The following is a 15,883-nucleotide window of genomic DNA, read 5'->3' as shown; positions in this document are numbered from 1 at the left end:
TAGAAGAAAGGAAATTGGAGAGATAATGTGTCACAGTCTCTTCGAGTCTGTTTTACGAAGAGATCTTTGCTAGCACAAAGTTAACAAAATGAGAAGAATACAAAACAATGCAGAGAAAGACAGTGACATGGGAGAAAAAACACTGAGGAGAATCAGAGAAAAAACTTCATTCAGTAAGCAGCAAGTAAACAGAAAGCAAGCCACGTGCGGGCTTCCCAGACGTTGGGAAAGATTCCATTATTATCTGAGTGAGATGATTACTCATCTCATTCTTTTTTAAGTCATACATATGGTTTGGTATGTATGACATATTTTATAACTGAAAAAAAAGTAGAAAGAACATAGAAGCCAAATCAATAACAATTCTGATGTTGTTAAACAATACCACAGATAGGTTTTTAGACATTAAACTGTTAGAATGCTGAAGGGAAGAACACTACCAAAAGAAGGAAAGATCACCAAAGAGAGCACAGACATCCTGCAGAAATAAAGATTCAAGGGAGACCAGGAAGAGTGCAGTTGACAGTATATGCAAAAGACACGGTCATTATAGTTTTAGGAATCATTCAAGAGTAGGTATAATATTTTGGCATTCACACAAGTTTGTGCTGTGAGTTTCTGATGTAAATTCGTAAGTAGGATAACTTGTTTAATTATGAAAATTACAGGTATGAAATACATTTGTACTTAGGTTTTCATAAAGTAAGAATTATAATGAAATAGTAATTAATGGTTGACATGATCTGAAATATTAAAACCTTACCTGGTAACCTCTGTCTCTAATTCATCATTTTTCTTCTTTTGTTGATTCATATTATATTGCAGAGATTCTAACTTCTCATAGTACTTTAATTGTTCCTTTTCATCCTCAGACTTTGAAAAACATTTTTAAAGAAAGTTAATTTTAAAAATCTAGAGACTCACTCTTCTTTCTTTAAAATATGATTCCTCATGAGCTCATGAGTAATATGTGTACACAGGTGTATAAAATGTAGTTGTAGACCTGATGCCAATAAGGACAGAGTTCAAAAACAATGACATTTCTTAAAGCAGCTGAAATGGATTTTACAGTGTCATCATTGGTTTCCTGGAATTTAAATTGCCAAACTTTCTTAAAAACAGAGGCTTTTACATGTAAAAATACTAAGTGTTAAAGAATAGATTTAAATAGTGGTTCTCTTTACATTTTAGTTTCAAGAAATGCTCCCAGAGACATTTTCATCAACATTTCAAGATTTTACAGGGTTTATGGAATCACATTTTCGTATGATAATCTTTGAAAACTTCCTGTGCAGTCCCCCTTACATTGTGATAATCTGACATGAGCATCAGATGAAGACTCTCATTCTCTGTAAGCGTTCTTCCATAGGTTTCAATTTCTCCTTTTCTAGTAAATATTTTTCTCTTTAAAGTTTATCTTCTCTATATTATGTAAAAACATAACTTTTTCTTGATTCCTGTAACTTTTTCTGTCATCCTGTTTTTCTCCTTAGACTCTAACCCTCTTTAATATGTGGTCTCATCCCCAGGTCCATATTTTCGCCACTTAATCTCTTCTTTTACATGAGAGCCTGACTTTCTGTCCTTATAATTGCGCGAAAACATTTTTCAGGGTCATCTCTTTTAGTCCTTGTCCTGCTTTACTTCTCAGCAGCAACTGATAAGGATGCCCACACCCTTTCTATAGTCTTCTCAGCCCAACTCATCTCTAAACAGCAGTCCTGGTGGTCAGGCCTTGACCCTTTTCTCTTCCTCTTTTTAAATGCTCTCAGTTCCTTACATCCCAGTGCTTCAAACCACATTCCCTCATCTACAGTGGCAGCCTTGACCCCTTTACTGAGGTCATCTGTACTTTCCTTTTTCCCCTGGAGCTCCTCATAGACAGTGTCCCTCAACCACACACTCATAAACCATGACTTGCTGTGGATCAGCTCATCTGGTACATTTCATGGGGATTCTTATCACTGTGACTGTGAACATAGCGTTATTTTCAGATCTTGGCAGCTCCTCACCCTTAGGATGTTGACCAGCATACTTTGTCCTGTTTTTCTCTCAGAATGCATACGTTTTTCATAAGGTTCACATTATCTACTATTCGCCTTTCCATTTTTGTTTGCTCTATTGAATAACTTCCTATTCCTTGGGACCTGACCTGACCTATGGAAGTGTTCTGAAATTCCTTTCGCAAGTACACTCCACCATCTTGTTTGAAGGCTTAAGTCAGTTGGAGCTATCCTTTCTTCCCAGTCCAGATGCTTCCTCTCACATTGTGTGAATCAAATATCTTAACCCAGGTACTATCTCACCTGGGGGGCTATTGATCGAATTCGTTGAAACCTGTCGTAATTAAACTTTTGATTTACAGGGTAGACCTTATGGTGGCTGATAATTCTGTCGAGATCCTAATTACTTCCCCTAGGAACCTATCGTCCCTCATTATTTTGGTATAAGCTTCATCAGTTTTGGGTGTGCTTACAAATTTTTCAATTTTTTGACATTCAATATTATTTTATATTAATTTTAGGTGTACAGCATAGTGGTTAGAATTTAAGTAATTTAACAAATTGATTCCCCTGACTCATCCAGTACCCACCTGGCACTATACATAGTTATTGTCATAGTATTAACTATATTCCCTATGCTTTACATTACATCCCCGTGACTATTTAGTAACTACCAATTTGTACTTTTTAACCCCTTCACCTTTTCCACCCTGCTCCTAACTCCTCTCCCACCTATCACCCTAAATTACCTAGTACTCATCTGATGCCATGTGTTGTTATTGCAATATCATTAATACATTCCTTATACTATACCCTGGATCCCCATGACTACTTTGTAACAACCAATTTGTACTTTTTAATCTCTCCCCTTTTAACCCACTTCACAAACCCCCTTCCAGCTGGCAACCAACAAAATGTTCTTTGTATGTATGAACTTTTTTCTGTTTGTTTGTTCTGTTCTTCAATTCCACTTAGAAGCACAGTCACAGTGCATCTTTCTCGGTCTGACACACTCCACTCAGCACTGTACCCTCCAGGTCCATCCACACCGCCACAGATGGCCAGAGCCCATTTCCTTCTGTGGCCAAGCAATATTCCATTGCATACATGTATCATCTCTTCTTTATCCATTCATCCATTGATAGGCTGCATGCCCATCTTGGCCATTGTAAAGAATCCTGCAGTGAACATATTGATGTACACATCGCCTCGAATTGGCATTTTTCGGTTTCTTTGGATAAATTCTCTGAAGTGGGATATCTGGGTCATTCTTCAACTCTTGTGATAGCCTTTGTTTAAAAGTCTATATTGTGTGATACAAGTATTGCTCCCTCGGCTTTTTAAATTTTATTTTGTTTTCATGAAATATCCCTTTATTTTCAGTCTCTGTGTCTTTTGATCTGAAGCAAGTCTGTTGTAGGGAGCATATGTAAGGATCTTATTTTCTTATCCTTTCAGCCACCCTGTGTTTTGATTGGAGAATTTAATCTATTTACACATAAAGTAATTGTGCATAGATATGTAGTTACTGCTATTTTATGATTGATGTTTTTGTTCTTCCTTTTTTGTTACTTTTAAAGAAGTCCCTCTAATATTCCTTGTAATACTGGTTTGGTACTGATGAACTCCTTCAGTTTTTTTTTTTTTTCCTCCAGAAAGCTCTTGATCTGTCCTATGATACTAAATTATAGCTTTGCTGGGTAAAGAAATCTTAGTTGTAGGCATGTCTTTCATCACTTTGAATATTTTGTGCCAATCCCTTCTGGCCTACAAAGTTGCTCTTGAGAAATCACCTGCTAGTCTTATGGGTGCTCCTTTACAGGTTACTAACCGCTTTTTTCTTGCTGTTTTAAAAAGTCTTTATTTGCCTATAAACTTTGGCATTTAATTATGACGTATCTTGGTATGGGCCTGTTTGGGCTCATCTTCTTTGAAATTCTGGGCTTATATGTCCATTTCCTTTACCAAGTTAGGGAAGTTCTCAGTCATTATCAAGTACATTTCGAATTCCTTCATTTCTTCTTCTCGTAGTACCCCATATGATAATGTTGGTATGCTTGACATTCTCAGAGGTCCCTTAAACTGTCCTCATATTTTGGATTCTTTTTGCTGTTCTGACTGGGTATTCTCTGCTACCGTATCTTCTAAATCACTCATTCGATTCTCTGCTTCATCTAGTCAGTTTTCATTCCCTCTAAGACATTCGCTTTTTCAGTTATTTTATTCTTTACTTATGACTGGTTCATTTTTATGTTTTCTATCTTCATTTTTATGTTTCCTATGTCTTAGTGGAAGTTCTTCTTGAGGTCCCTGAGCATCCTAATAACCAGTGTTTTGAACTCTGCATCTGATGGATTGCTTGTCTCTATCTTGCTCAGTATTTTTCTGGCGGTTTCTTCTGTTCTTTTATTTGGCATGTTTCTTTGACTCCCCATGTTGGCTCCCTCCTTCTGAATGTTTCTGTGTATGAGGTAGGACTGCTGTGTCTCCCAGGCCTATCTGAGTGGCCTTATATAGTAGGTGTCCTGTGGGGCCGTGTGGCACAGCCTCCTTGGTACCCAGAGCCGGGGGCGGCAGCTCTGCCCCTTGTGTGAGTCCTCTGTGCTCTCCTGTTGTAGTGCAGCCTTGGCTGCTGTTTGCATGTCAATGGGAGGGATTGATGCTCAGACTGTGTGGTTGTGAGGACTGACCATGACTACAGTGGAGGAGCTGTTTTTGCAGGGGCTGCCCCTATAGAGCAGGATTTGCTTTAGCAGGGCACTGGTGTCTGCCCTGTGTACACTTTGGTTGTGTCTTTCTGGGAGGCACCAGAGCGGTGATGCTCCTGCTCTGTCCAAAGATGGCCACCAGGTATGTCAGCCCTAGGGACTCCTAGAAGTGGCCCACCCCCAGGCCTAGTTCAGCCGCAGCCTATGTCCTGCAGAGGGCCACCTAGCTTGACCACAAAGCAGGATGCAGATGGCGCCACCTGCACCGGCTTTGGAGGTGCCTCAAGAGTTCCAGTTATGAACCATAGCCAGCTTCCATTAGTGCCATCTTGGGTCTACACAGCAAGAAGTAAAGGACAGCTGAGGCCACATAACGCTTGTTTAGGTTTTGTGAACCTTTGAGAGATTTTAGGCAAGTCTGCAGCATGAGCCAAGACAGGATGTTTTTTTTTTTGGAAAAGTCACTGGAAGAAGCTTGGGTTGGCTCTCAAGTTAGGTGGGGCAGGTTCTCAGGGAATCACCAGGGTGGGTGGACAGTGTTAGCCAGGTTGATGTAGACTCAAGAGATGGAGGCCGTCTATGTCTCACACTGCAACAGGTGATGGATCAGTACAGAAACAATGGATTCCACAAGCACCTCTGTGTGGGAAGAAGCTCCCCTCCAGCCATCACCCTAAAGGCAAAAAACTTAGTTCCTCCCCTTATATCCCTGAACTACTGCCCAGTGTTAGAGTTCAGGGCAAATGAATCTGTCAGTTAGTAAGCCCATTCCAAGCCCTATAAAAGAATCAACTGGGACTCTAGCCACCCTTTTCATCTCACCCAACCAGAATGACCAGTGGTTTCCACAGCCAGAAGCTATGGGGACATCTCTCTCTAGCATTGGAATCCTGGGCTAGGATGCCTGGTGTGGAGCTGGGACCTCTCACACCCCTAGTGGACCTCGACAAGCAAGATATCCCTCTAGACTTCTGACAGTCGCACAAGGGTCTGGCATCAGCTCGTTCTGTTTTTCTGCTCCTCCTACCAGTCTCGAGGTGACTTCTTCTGTATGTCCCTAGAGGTAGGACGACTTTGGTTGAGCTAGACTTCAGGTGATGCTCAGTGATGATTGTTCTGTAGTTTAGTTGTAATTTTGATGTGGTCGTGAGAGGAGGCAAGCATGGCATTTACCTACTCTGCTATCTTGACCACAAATCCCCAATTTTTCAATTTTTGATGCCTTAATATAATAGATTTCTCTATAAAGCTGTGATGTGACAACTCATGGAACTCACATTCATGTAAGACTCCTTATCAACACATTATCATGTCACTCATATGAAAAGTATGTTAGCAACATAATGTGACTTAATTGACAAGAAGTCTAGACAAAAATTTTTTTTCAAAGTTTCTTTGGCCACAAGAAGGACCATCAGAACAATCTTCTGTTTCCCTTGATGGGCATGACTGTCTAATGAAATTGCTTAGACCTGGCTACTGTGACTGAAAGACACCAGCTGGAAGGTACATCTATGTCATTGGTCCACCTCAGGGGTCACAATGCGATCTTATGATGAGAAATCCTAGGGAGCCTCTCCTACAGAGGACAGGAGGATGGCAGAGGAATGTTGCTCTGCTTAGGAAAGATAGTGACACGTTTTTCACTGTCCATCAGGAAATTGTCATCCTGGATGACACATCAATCTTTTCTGACATCGAACTGTTCAATCTTTAAAAGCGTATGATTAACTCAAGTGAGTGGAAAAAGATTAGTTTCTAAACTTGCAAAGCTAGAAGCACTATGTTACTATGTAAGGACTTGATTGGGCATTCATTTCTACTTTTACACTGGCATCTCTTTTCTTTTTCAAAATCCAACAAGGAGAAAAGTATATTCTTTTCAGGAAACATTTGCCTAATGACCCAGTATTCGTTAATGATGAAGAAAACAAATTAGAACATTAAAAGTAATTCATTCTCCAAATCTCACTAAAGGGTTTAGATTTCAAGGGAAATTTAGAATTCTGGATCAAATCATTACTCAAATGCCTGGACTCAAACAGATATTTGTAGTCCGATGTTTGTGGCAGCATAAATAGCAATAGCCAACAGTTGGAAAAACCCAAATGTTGGACAAACGAAAGGATAATTGAAACATGGTGTATGTCAAATGTTGCCTTTAGACTATCACAATCTTTTTCTATAAAAATCTTACTACAAAAATCATTAATTTTATGAACTGAGATTTCTTTCTCTGTGGAGAGGAATTACGTTACTCCCAGCAAGTAGTATCAACATGAATACAGTACTTTTATTAATGAGACTGTTCTTATTGTCTAAAATATCCTTATATGGTACTATGACAGACATAGAAATTCCTTTGCAGTATGACAGAAATGAAGAGATTCACTTACCAAACTTGTACCTGACAGGTGCCTGTGAAGTTGTTCGATTATGCCCATTAGCTTTTGAATTATCATTATTAGGTCAGTATTTTCAGCTTCAAGCCTAAAGTGAATATTTTGACATAATTATTCTCACACATTGACTTTAAAGCATACCACATAATCACTGAACAAATATCTATGGTGCAACTACATAAAATCTTACAATTTGAAAAGCGCATGATTTGGCAATTGTGCTATTTTTCTAGTTGTGAATTTTGCATAATGTGCAAAATTAGAGATAATGTACACAAATTATTCTTTTCAAGGTAGCTCAAAGCTGACATTTTGACCCAGCTTCACACTCATGTGTTTATTGTTATAACTGATCTAATGGTCATACTACACTACACATCTGCTTTATAAATACTCAAGTTATTTTCTGTGCTGCTTTAACTTATACTTTTGCACGTGATCTTGCATCTTCTCAGTGCATCGTGCATCCTCTGGATGTCGAGCTCCTGCTTCTTGCAGCTAAAATAAAGAAAAAGTTATGTTTACTGATGATCTATGACATCTGACAATTAAGTTCGCAAACCTGTTGCAATGATGTTGCTCCCCTTTTTTTATATATATGTGAGGGACTGTTCATTATGAATTTCTACCAACTGGACACACAGTTAACCAACTTTACTCTTTGGAATTGCTTAAAAGATTGTGTGAAAAAGTTAAGACGACCTGAACTTTTAGCCAACGACTCATTGCTCTTGCATCACGACAATGCACCAGCTCACAGGGCACTGTGTCTGAGGGAGTTTTTAGCCTGTAAACAAATAACTGTATTGCAATACCCTCCCTACTCACCTGATCTGGTCCCCAGTGACTAAATATGTCATTATCCAAAGATAAAGAAAATATGGAAAGGAAGACTATTTGATGACATTCAGGACATCAAGGGTAATATGATGACAGCAATGATGGCCATTCCAGAAAAAGAGTTCCAGAAGTGCTTTGAACTGTGAACTAGGCGGTGGCATTGGTGCAGAGCTTCCCAAAGGGAGCTTTGTGACCGCAGTGATAGTCAGCAACGAGGTATGGAGCACTTTTTCTTGAATGAGTTCTCACAATTATCATACCTTGTGGTACAAATACCCAAGAAATCAAACATACTGTATTCCAAGCATCCCATCAACTCTAATTTTAAATATTCACATAAGTGAATTACCAGGCTAGTCCAGTGATTATGAAAGTTAACAGGCTACTCTTGGGGGCAGTCAGATAGTCATGGAATAGTTTGAGGGGCAGTAACTAAATAAGAGCCAAAATGCCTGGGTTTTTATCCCAAGTCCACCAGTTATTAGCTGGGTGACCTTGAGCAAAATACTTAAATTTTTTGGGTCTCAGTTTCTTCATGTATAAAATGAGACAATAGTGGCATCTACCTCACTGGGATATTGGGAAGATTAAATTAGGGAACATATGTAATAGAAAAGGACATGGCACACAGTAAAATCAAAGGGTTTGCAGTTAGCATTATTGTTGCTGTATTTTAGGTTCTAATAAAATTTGATATTTTACACAGATGGGATGCGAATGGAAGTGGTCTCTTACACCAGTTACACTGAAATCATTCATCAAACTATCAGCAATGTCAAAAAATGGGGAGCATTAAGCCCAGAATATAACCCCAGTACTAAAATCCTTTTACCAATTCCAAGAGCCAACAGTACATTTTCTCTGCTTGTAATAATGTATACGTTCCTATGTACACTCAGTGTAGTCCATAATGAGTATGGACTACAATGCAAATACCACCTCCTGGATTGAGCATACAATTTATATGACCGTGAGAGGCAGGGTAAAGCCACTGATATGGAAATAACGGACTCTAGTGCTAAAGCCAACTTTCCAAATCAATTCCTTCCCAGCAACTGGTTCTGTGGGGATGTGTCAGAACTCAGAGGAGCAGATGGAAGCAGCACGCTCTGGCAGATCAGAAAAGCCGTCCTCCGAGCTGTAGTTAGAATGTGCTATCGACCTGTACACCCTGGCTGGCTGCAGACAGGAAGGGCTGGCTCCCTTTTATTTTAGTTTTTTATTTTTATGGACAGGGGGAACATGAGCATTTCACTGAACAATTTTCTATTGGAGATGTGCTTTCAGTTTTATATATAATTGTGAGAAATATTTTCAGAATAAAAGTTTAATTATATCAATGTCTCCAAGGGGAAGTATTGGTTTGGTATAAAATATTTAATTTTATCCTAACAACTGTTGAAGAAAACATTTTCAATTTATGCAAGGATAGGTGCCATCACATCAAATACTATTTCCCCTTAGACAAACTTATACTTAGAAAGACAGAATTCTCTCTCATGAAAAATTGAAACTATGTCAAATTTAGGGCTTGATTGCTCTGCACAGACTATCCGACAAGTGCTGAGGAACACGGGTTCAATGAGAGTTCAAACAGTCAGAGAAAGCTTCATGGAGAGGCCAGATTGGGAGCCAGAAATCCGGGGGCAGGGAAATCAAAACACTGGCTCCCACCATAACTTGTAAACTCGTGTTCATAGCAGAATTATTAACAGCCAAAAAGTGGAAACAACACAAAGTTCCATCAGCTGATGAATGGGTAAGTATTTTGTCCACAAGGTGAAGCAACATTGGGCAATAGGAAGAAATAGCTCACAACTGATGTGTGCTACAACACGGTGGAACCCTGGAAACGTGATGTTACGTGAAAGAAGCGAGTCACAAGGGACCTCACATCGTGTGATTCCATTTACATGAAATATCCAAAGTAGGCAAATCTACAGAGACAGAAAGTAGATTGGTGGTTGCCTGAGGCTGGGAGAGACAGGAAGATAGGGTGACAGCTAAGGGATGTGGGGTTTCTTTTGGGGGTAATGGAAATGTTCTATAATTGTGGTGATAGTTCCACATCTCTCTGAATGTAACAAGAGATATTGAATTGTATATTTTAAATGGTGAAATATGATATGGGGATTGCATCCCAATGAAGATTAAAAAACACACAAATATAGTGAATCTGGATTATTTTCTTAATTCTCTATTGTGGGTGTGCATACTATAATGATCAACATATTTCTACACTTTTACAATATTTCAAAAATGAAAACAAAATGAAGGAAATGCCTACTTCAACTGGTTTGTATACTGAACTTTCTGTACAAGTTAGTTTGAAGTCCATGAAATATATACCAATGCTGTAACCATTTACAAAAGTGATGATAAGAAATAAGACAAATTTCTGAATCGTTCTAGTAAGCATTATCTTCTGATTTTAAATGGCTGCTTCATCCTGGTAATGGAGATATCACTACAAAATATTGTTTAGTAGGAAGAAAGTCTCTCGATTTCTATGAGGAATGCTGCCTATTTCTCAACGTTACCAAGGGTATAGATATAAGAAAAAACATACGTTGCAAATAGCAGGATGGAAGCCAGAGTTTAAGGAAGAAGTGCATTATAAAGATAATAAAATTATAATAAATTAATTACACCGAAAACACAAAAGAAAGCTGCCCTTGAAAATCAGGGTCTTAAAACACTTTATATTAATCAACTATAGATGAACTGTTGACAGGTTACATTTCACACATACCTGACTCCTGATATGCTCTAATGTCTTGAAATCCTGTGTCTCAGCTTCTGAATTCATACGGTAACGTGATCTATCCTCCAGTGAAGCCTCTGACATAGACAGTTTTTTTGTGGAGTCAGGTAGCTCTTGTTGAAATCGTCTCCCAAGCATCTAGAAAGATGATTCTGTTAGTGATCTTATAATCACATCTATTAAATTATGTTAAAATTTGCTAACTCTAACATATTAATATAATATGTAACTCGAAAAAGATCACCCCATGCATCAGTTCACCTTGTTTTCTTCTTTTGGACACAATTCTGTCTACTGAATCTGGGTAAGACACAGAAGGTGTTATCCTGCTGCCCACTCACTATTACGAAGGTTACTTGAACAACAGATTCAGCCCCACTCTCCACTTCCCCTGATGAAGCCGCAGAGCTTAACAATCTACTGACATCTCAAGGGGAAATTGGTATGTCGGTGGGACTAGCGGTCGTCAAGTATACATTGTGGAATGTTTTCCCCCTTTTTTTATCACAGGCTTAAATTGACTTCACAGGTCCTCACATATGCAGTCCACTGCTCACAACCTTCCAACAGATTCCTGTATCTTAGAAGAAAAGCAAACTCATTCCAGTGGTCTTCATGGCCTGGACCTCCCTTCCTGCTACACATGAATCCTGCCTCCCCTCACTCGTCTGAAAATGGAGACCCAGTGCCAAATTAATAAATCAGAGACTGCTAAATTCTCTTTGAAATGGACAAACTTATGTCCAAATGATAGTAAATGGGCCTTGCGATGAGAAAAATGAATTTGTAAAAATATTCAAGGACAATTATAGATAGCAATGGGAAGATTAAATCAAGTAGAGTTTTGATAAAACTCCTCACATTTGTCCCAAATTATGATTTAATGAAAAATTAGCTGCCTTTAAAGAGGTCACAGGTCCTAAGAATACATTATTTGAGACTGAAATAGTTCCAATTTATATCAAATTGACATGAATAAAAACAAAATTATACCAACTAAAATGTGGAAGAAACTACTGAGGGAAAGGGACAGCATCTACACTTCAGTTCATGTGGGAAATCTAGAATTAACTCTCTAGGTAATCCACTTAATTGAACCTCTATCTCTAAAAACTCAGTTTGCATAGGAGCATTTCCATTTATCTGCTTCATAATGGTATTACAATGTGGTAACAGAAAGATGAAAATTATTATTGTAGCAGTATAAGACTAAATCATTCATATCAATATGTATCTAATAACAATTTATACCTTAAAATTTCATAGTCAACACAATGCCTTTACTCAAAGTAAAGCACCTCACAGGTCTAAGTTTTGTTTGCTGGATACAATGTATGCTTTTAAGCTGTTAGAGCAAATACATTTGTAATCTATATATTTTTAATATTCTGCTAGATTCAACATTTAGCCATCATCAAATATTTGAACATTGAATTTTCTTTCAGGAAATGTGAAAACTATCTTTCTGGATACTTACCTCTCTTTCTGATTTATCGTTTTCATACTGGCACATTCTTCCTTTCAAGTGATTCAATTTGCTGACTAACTCCTTAGGGCTCTCTTTCACCACTGGATCTTGTTTTTCACATTCAGCTTGACGCACTGTTCTAAGCCCCTGAAGCTGCTCTTCAATATTCATTCCTGACTTTTCATTATTGTCACTTTTGTGGAATGCATCATCCAGTTGCCTTCGAAGAAGCATGTTTCCACTCTGTAGGTCAGATCTTTCCTCCTTTAGGGATTCCAGCTTTCCAGTATACGGGTTCAATTTTTCTGGTTCCCTTTGATTCATGTGTTCAATTTCCTCCTCTTGACACTGAGTTTGGTTTAGGTCTTTCAGTACAGGTTCAGAAACCAATGTCCTTTCTCTGACATCATATCTTGCGTGAGGGAGCTCAGTGTCTAAGCTATTGGATTTACTTCCAGCTTTAGGAAGTTGCTGAGAATGAATCTCACTGTTTTCTTTTAGGTTACACATAGCAAACCCGATGTTGTCCACGAAATGCAAGCATTTATCTCTTAATTCCTGGAAAGAATTTTGTAGGGGTCTTAATTGCTTACTAAACTCATGATGATGGTCGGATTCCGCTTCTGTTTTCAATCTTTCTTTGCTTTGTCTTTCATTCTCCAGTTGAGAGTTCAGCATTGTATTCTCAGCTGTTGGGACATTAAGCTGTCTGTTATATTCAAATACTGTTTCTGTTAGCGTTTCGTCATTCTGTTTTATTGTCTTTTGAAGACGGTCCTTCTTTTCTTTTACATTTGCAGTGTCCTCAAAGTATTTTTTTTCCATTTCCTGCTTCTGAGTTATGAGTGTGTCCCTTTGTAGTCTTAGTATGGCGATTTCATCCTGCAACACGTGATTTTCATGCAACATGTCTTTTGCTTTTTCGTAACTCTCAGAATCCTAAGTAAAACAAAGGAGACTTGTAGCTAGCACTCAATGAAATGACATATCATGATATCCTCTGAAATTAAAGAAGAACCTAAGTGTTTATATAATGAAAAGGTTGCAGTACGTGGATATCCCACTGTAAAAATACAATGCTGAATCCAAACCTCCAACTTTATACGAGCATAAATTCCCCAAAGTTAAAAAAATAATAATATAAGATGCTGAATCCATGAAAGTGAAAAAGAGAATTTTAAAATCATCAGAGAATTTTAAGAGTCTCAGAACTGGAAAGGCAGCAAACCCAGAAGGCATCAAATAGAAGATTAAGAAGTCTGACTACATTTTAAAATAGAGGTCACCGTGTGAATATACACCTATCCCACAGTAAGAGTATTCACTCTGCATACATTTGGACTGATTACATTTCCTAGAATTTTTTTTCCCAAGAATACTCAAAAGATATTCTACTTTTCTAATATTTTCAGAGTCAGTTGTAAGATGAAATCTACTAATCACTGATAAATCTAGGCATTACGCTAAGCACTTCTTTATACATCAATGAACTCTTCGTTATCACAATTTCAAATAGAATGATTACAAAGATGAGCAAGTTCAGGATTTTTTCCCAGGACTTTGGACTCTACAATAGGGTGCTTGCTGCTCTTCTAGTGTAAATATATAAATTCAAAAGAAGCCTTAGATTTCAAAAAAAACTCAGGGTAAATAGGCTAAAAATTATAGAGCTCTTCTTAGAAAATAGAAAATTATTGTTAGAAAATATTTGCTGCTGCTTAAGTGTTGTTTCCTTTTCATAATGTTTAAAGGAGAAATAAATGAGAAATAGGGGAAAACACACTGACTTCTTTGAATAAAACACTCACCAATAAATTATCACTAAGTATGCATCATGGCATACAATTTTCTTCAAAAGTTCCTAGCACTGAAATAGGACTCTACTTGGAACAAATTGTTCCTTTTCTCAAAAGTAGGAGAATGAGATCTAAAAGATGGTCTCTGCACTGGCTATACTTCTACTCCTTACAATCAGCGGAAGTGAAAACTGACCTCTCTACTAATACAGCAAGGGGATGAAATCACTGCCTCAAATTGAAACTTCTGTTATTAGTAACAATAGTTTTGAGATTGTAGAAAGCTCATCGATCCCTGTAAAAAGTATTGAAAACCTCCCCTTTAGATGACACATTGGGAACGTCACTACTTGACTGTTGGACATAAAAGGATTTCAATCAAGAATATCATTTATTGCAATGGACCAAAAATGTCACTCTTCCTAAAATACACACACACACACACACACACACACACACACACTTTTAAAATCCTCTACAATTCCCATATGTACAACATTGGTTTTTAAAATATGTACATACACACATATTTGAAAATGACTAAACAAAATACCTCAGAATTCATTTTCTTAAGATTTATTTCTGTCTCCTTTTGTTGTTGAAGGCAATTGGTCAGAACTGTGTCATGTAATATTTTGTTGTCCTGTTCTCGGGAAAGTGGCCTCTGAGTGTTGTTTTCCTCTTGTACAACCTAGAGAATCGAATATGAACAAAGAAAAATTAGAATATAACTAAAATTTAACTGTTAAAAATCTTAATCTACGTTTACTTACTCCCAAATTATCGGACTTTAATTAGAAAGTGAAAAATAACTTGCCTTAGTCTAAATTAGAAGAAAAACATGAATCCGCAAAACTAATTTTGTCACTGTTTGAACTAAACAATTGGTTATATGTTAAATCCACCCAAAAAATGAAACAGTAGATGATTTTTAATGTCACAGAGGCTTTCTCATTTAAAATAGTTCACCTCACCATGTCTTAAATAGTGAGCCCCTACAGTGAATTTAAGAATATCTTTTAAAGATTAATAACTGGAGAATAGGCAAACTTTAATTAGAAGCCCACATCATTAACATCAATCAGTAAGAGAAGTAAATTCCTAAATATTAATTCACATTATACACTATGAGTGTTACACATTGTGTTATACATTGATATAATTATCTGTTGCATCCAATTCTAACTTATTCAATACCCACTAGTAAGAGCAGACAAAAAATTAAATCATATTTACTGATTTCCTACACTGAAAGGAAAGATATTAGAAAGTTACTGTTTGTGTCCTAACAACCAAAGGTCCCATCCTGAGAAGATGTGATTCTCTTAAAAAGCAGTTGAGTTGAGTGCATGACCCCATTCTCTCCCTGAATGTAGACGCAGAGTCCATTACACAGAGGTCACAAGGAAGAATCCATCTCTAACCTTGGCCTTAGTGACCAGCCATACGGAACTGCACATTTTGAACCCCTGAAAATCATGACTCCTTTCACGTGAGCCTGAATCAGTGGCCATCATTTTTACATGGTTCATAATTTCAACTGTCTCATCATGTGATTCAGTATTTGATGTTACTTTCTTTTTTATTTAAGGGAGTTATAAAAATTAAAGGAGCAAACAACATTCAGGACTTTATTATTATTTTTTTTGCCTCAATCCAAAGATAAAGTTGAGCTATGAATATCTATAGATTCTAACAACATTTTAAGTTTTGTAACTAGTTCAAATGTTATAAATATCATTCAGTTATGACCTTTTGACTCTAAAAGGCTAGCATGGAAGGTAATTTCAATTGGACTCTATTATATTATTAAAGCACAGAAAACCATATTATACTAGAAATTTAAAATTAAATTTCACATACATGTGTGTAGTTCTTTTCATTTCCATCAAGCCTCGCTTG

At 37.4% G+C, this 15,883-nt stretch overlaps 1 protein-coding gene across 1 annotated transcript in view; it reads right to left on the bottom strand.

The window, feature by feature from the left end:
- Nucleotides 1-14,619, bottom strand: part of LOC308495747 (ankyrin repeat domain-containing protein 26-like) — a gene marked incomplete at its 3' end in the record, with an annotated part of 238,396 nt that extends 223,777 nt beyond the window's left edge. The window contains exons 1-3 of the mRNA XM_081080724.1: nucleotides 14,535-14,619; nucleotides 12,195-13,124; nucleotides 10,706-10,855 (exon numbers count right to left, since the gene is read on the bottom strand). Coding sequence (XP_080936850.1) covers nucleotides 10,706-10,855; nucleotides 12,195-13,124; nucleotides 14,535-14,546 — 1,092 coding nt within the window. The 5' untranslated portion in view covers nucleotides 14,547-14,619. The remainder of the gene's footprint in view (nucleotides 1-10,705; nucleotides 10,856-12,194; nucleotides 13,125-14,534) is intronic.
- Nucleotides 14,620-15,883: the final 1,264 nt, after the last annotated feature.

The sequence above is a fragment of the Rhinolophus hipposideros genome, assembly GCF_964194185.1.
Source record: "Rhinolophus hipposideros genome assembly, contig: HAP1_SCAFFOLD_77, whole genome shotgun sequence".
Classification (NCBI taxonomy): domain Eukaryota; kingdom Metazoa; phylum Chordata; class Mammalia; order Chiroptera; family Rhinolophidae; genus Rhinolophus; species Rhinolophus hipposideros.
The sequence above is the reverse complement of the archived record's forward strand: the minus strand, read 5'-3'. Positions and strand labels throughout refer to the sequence as shown.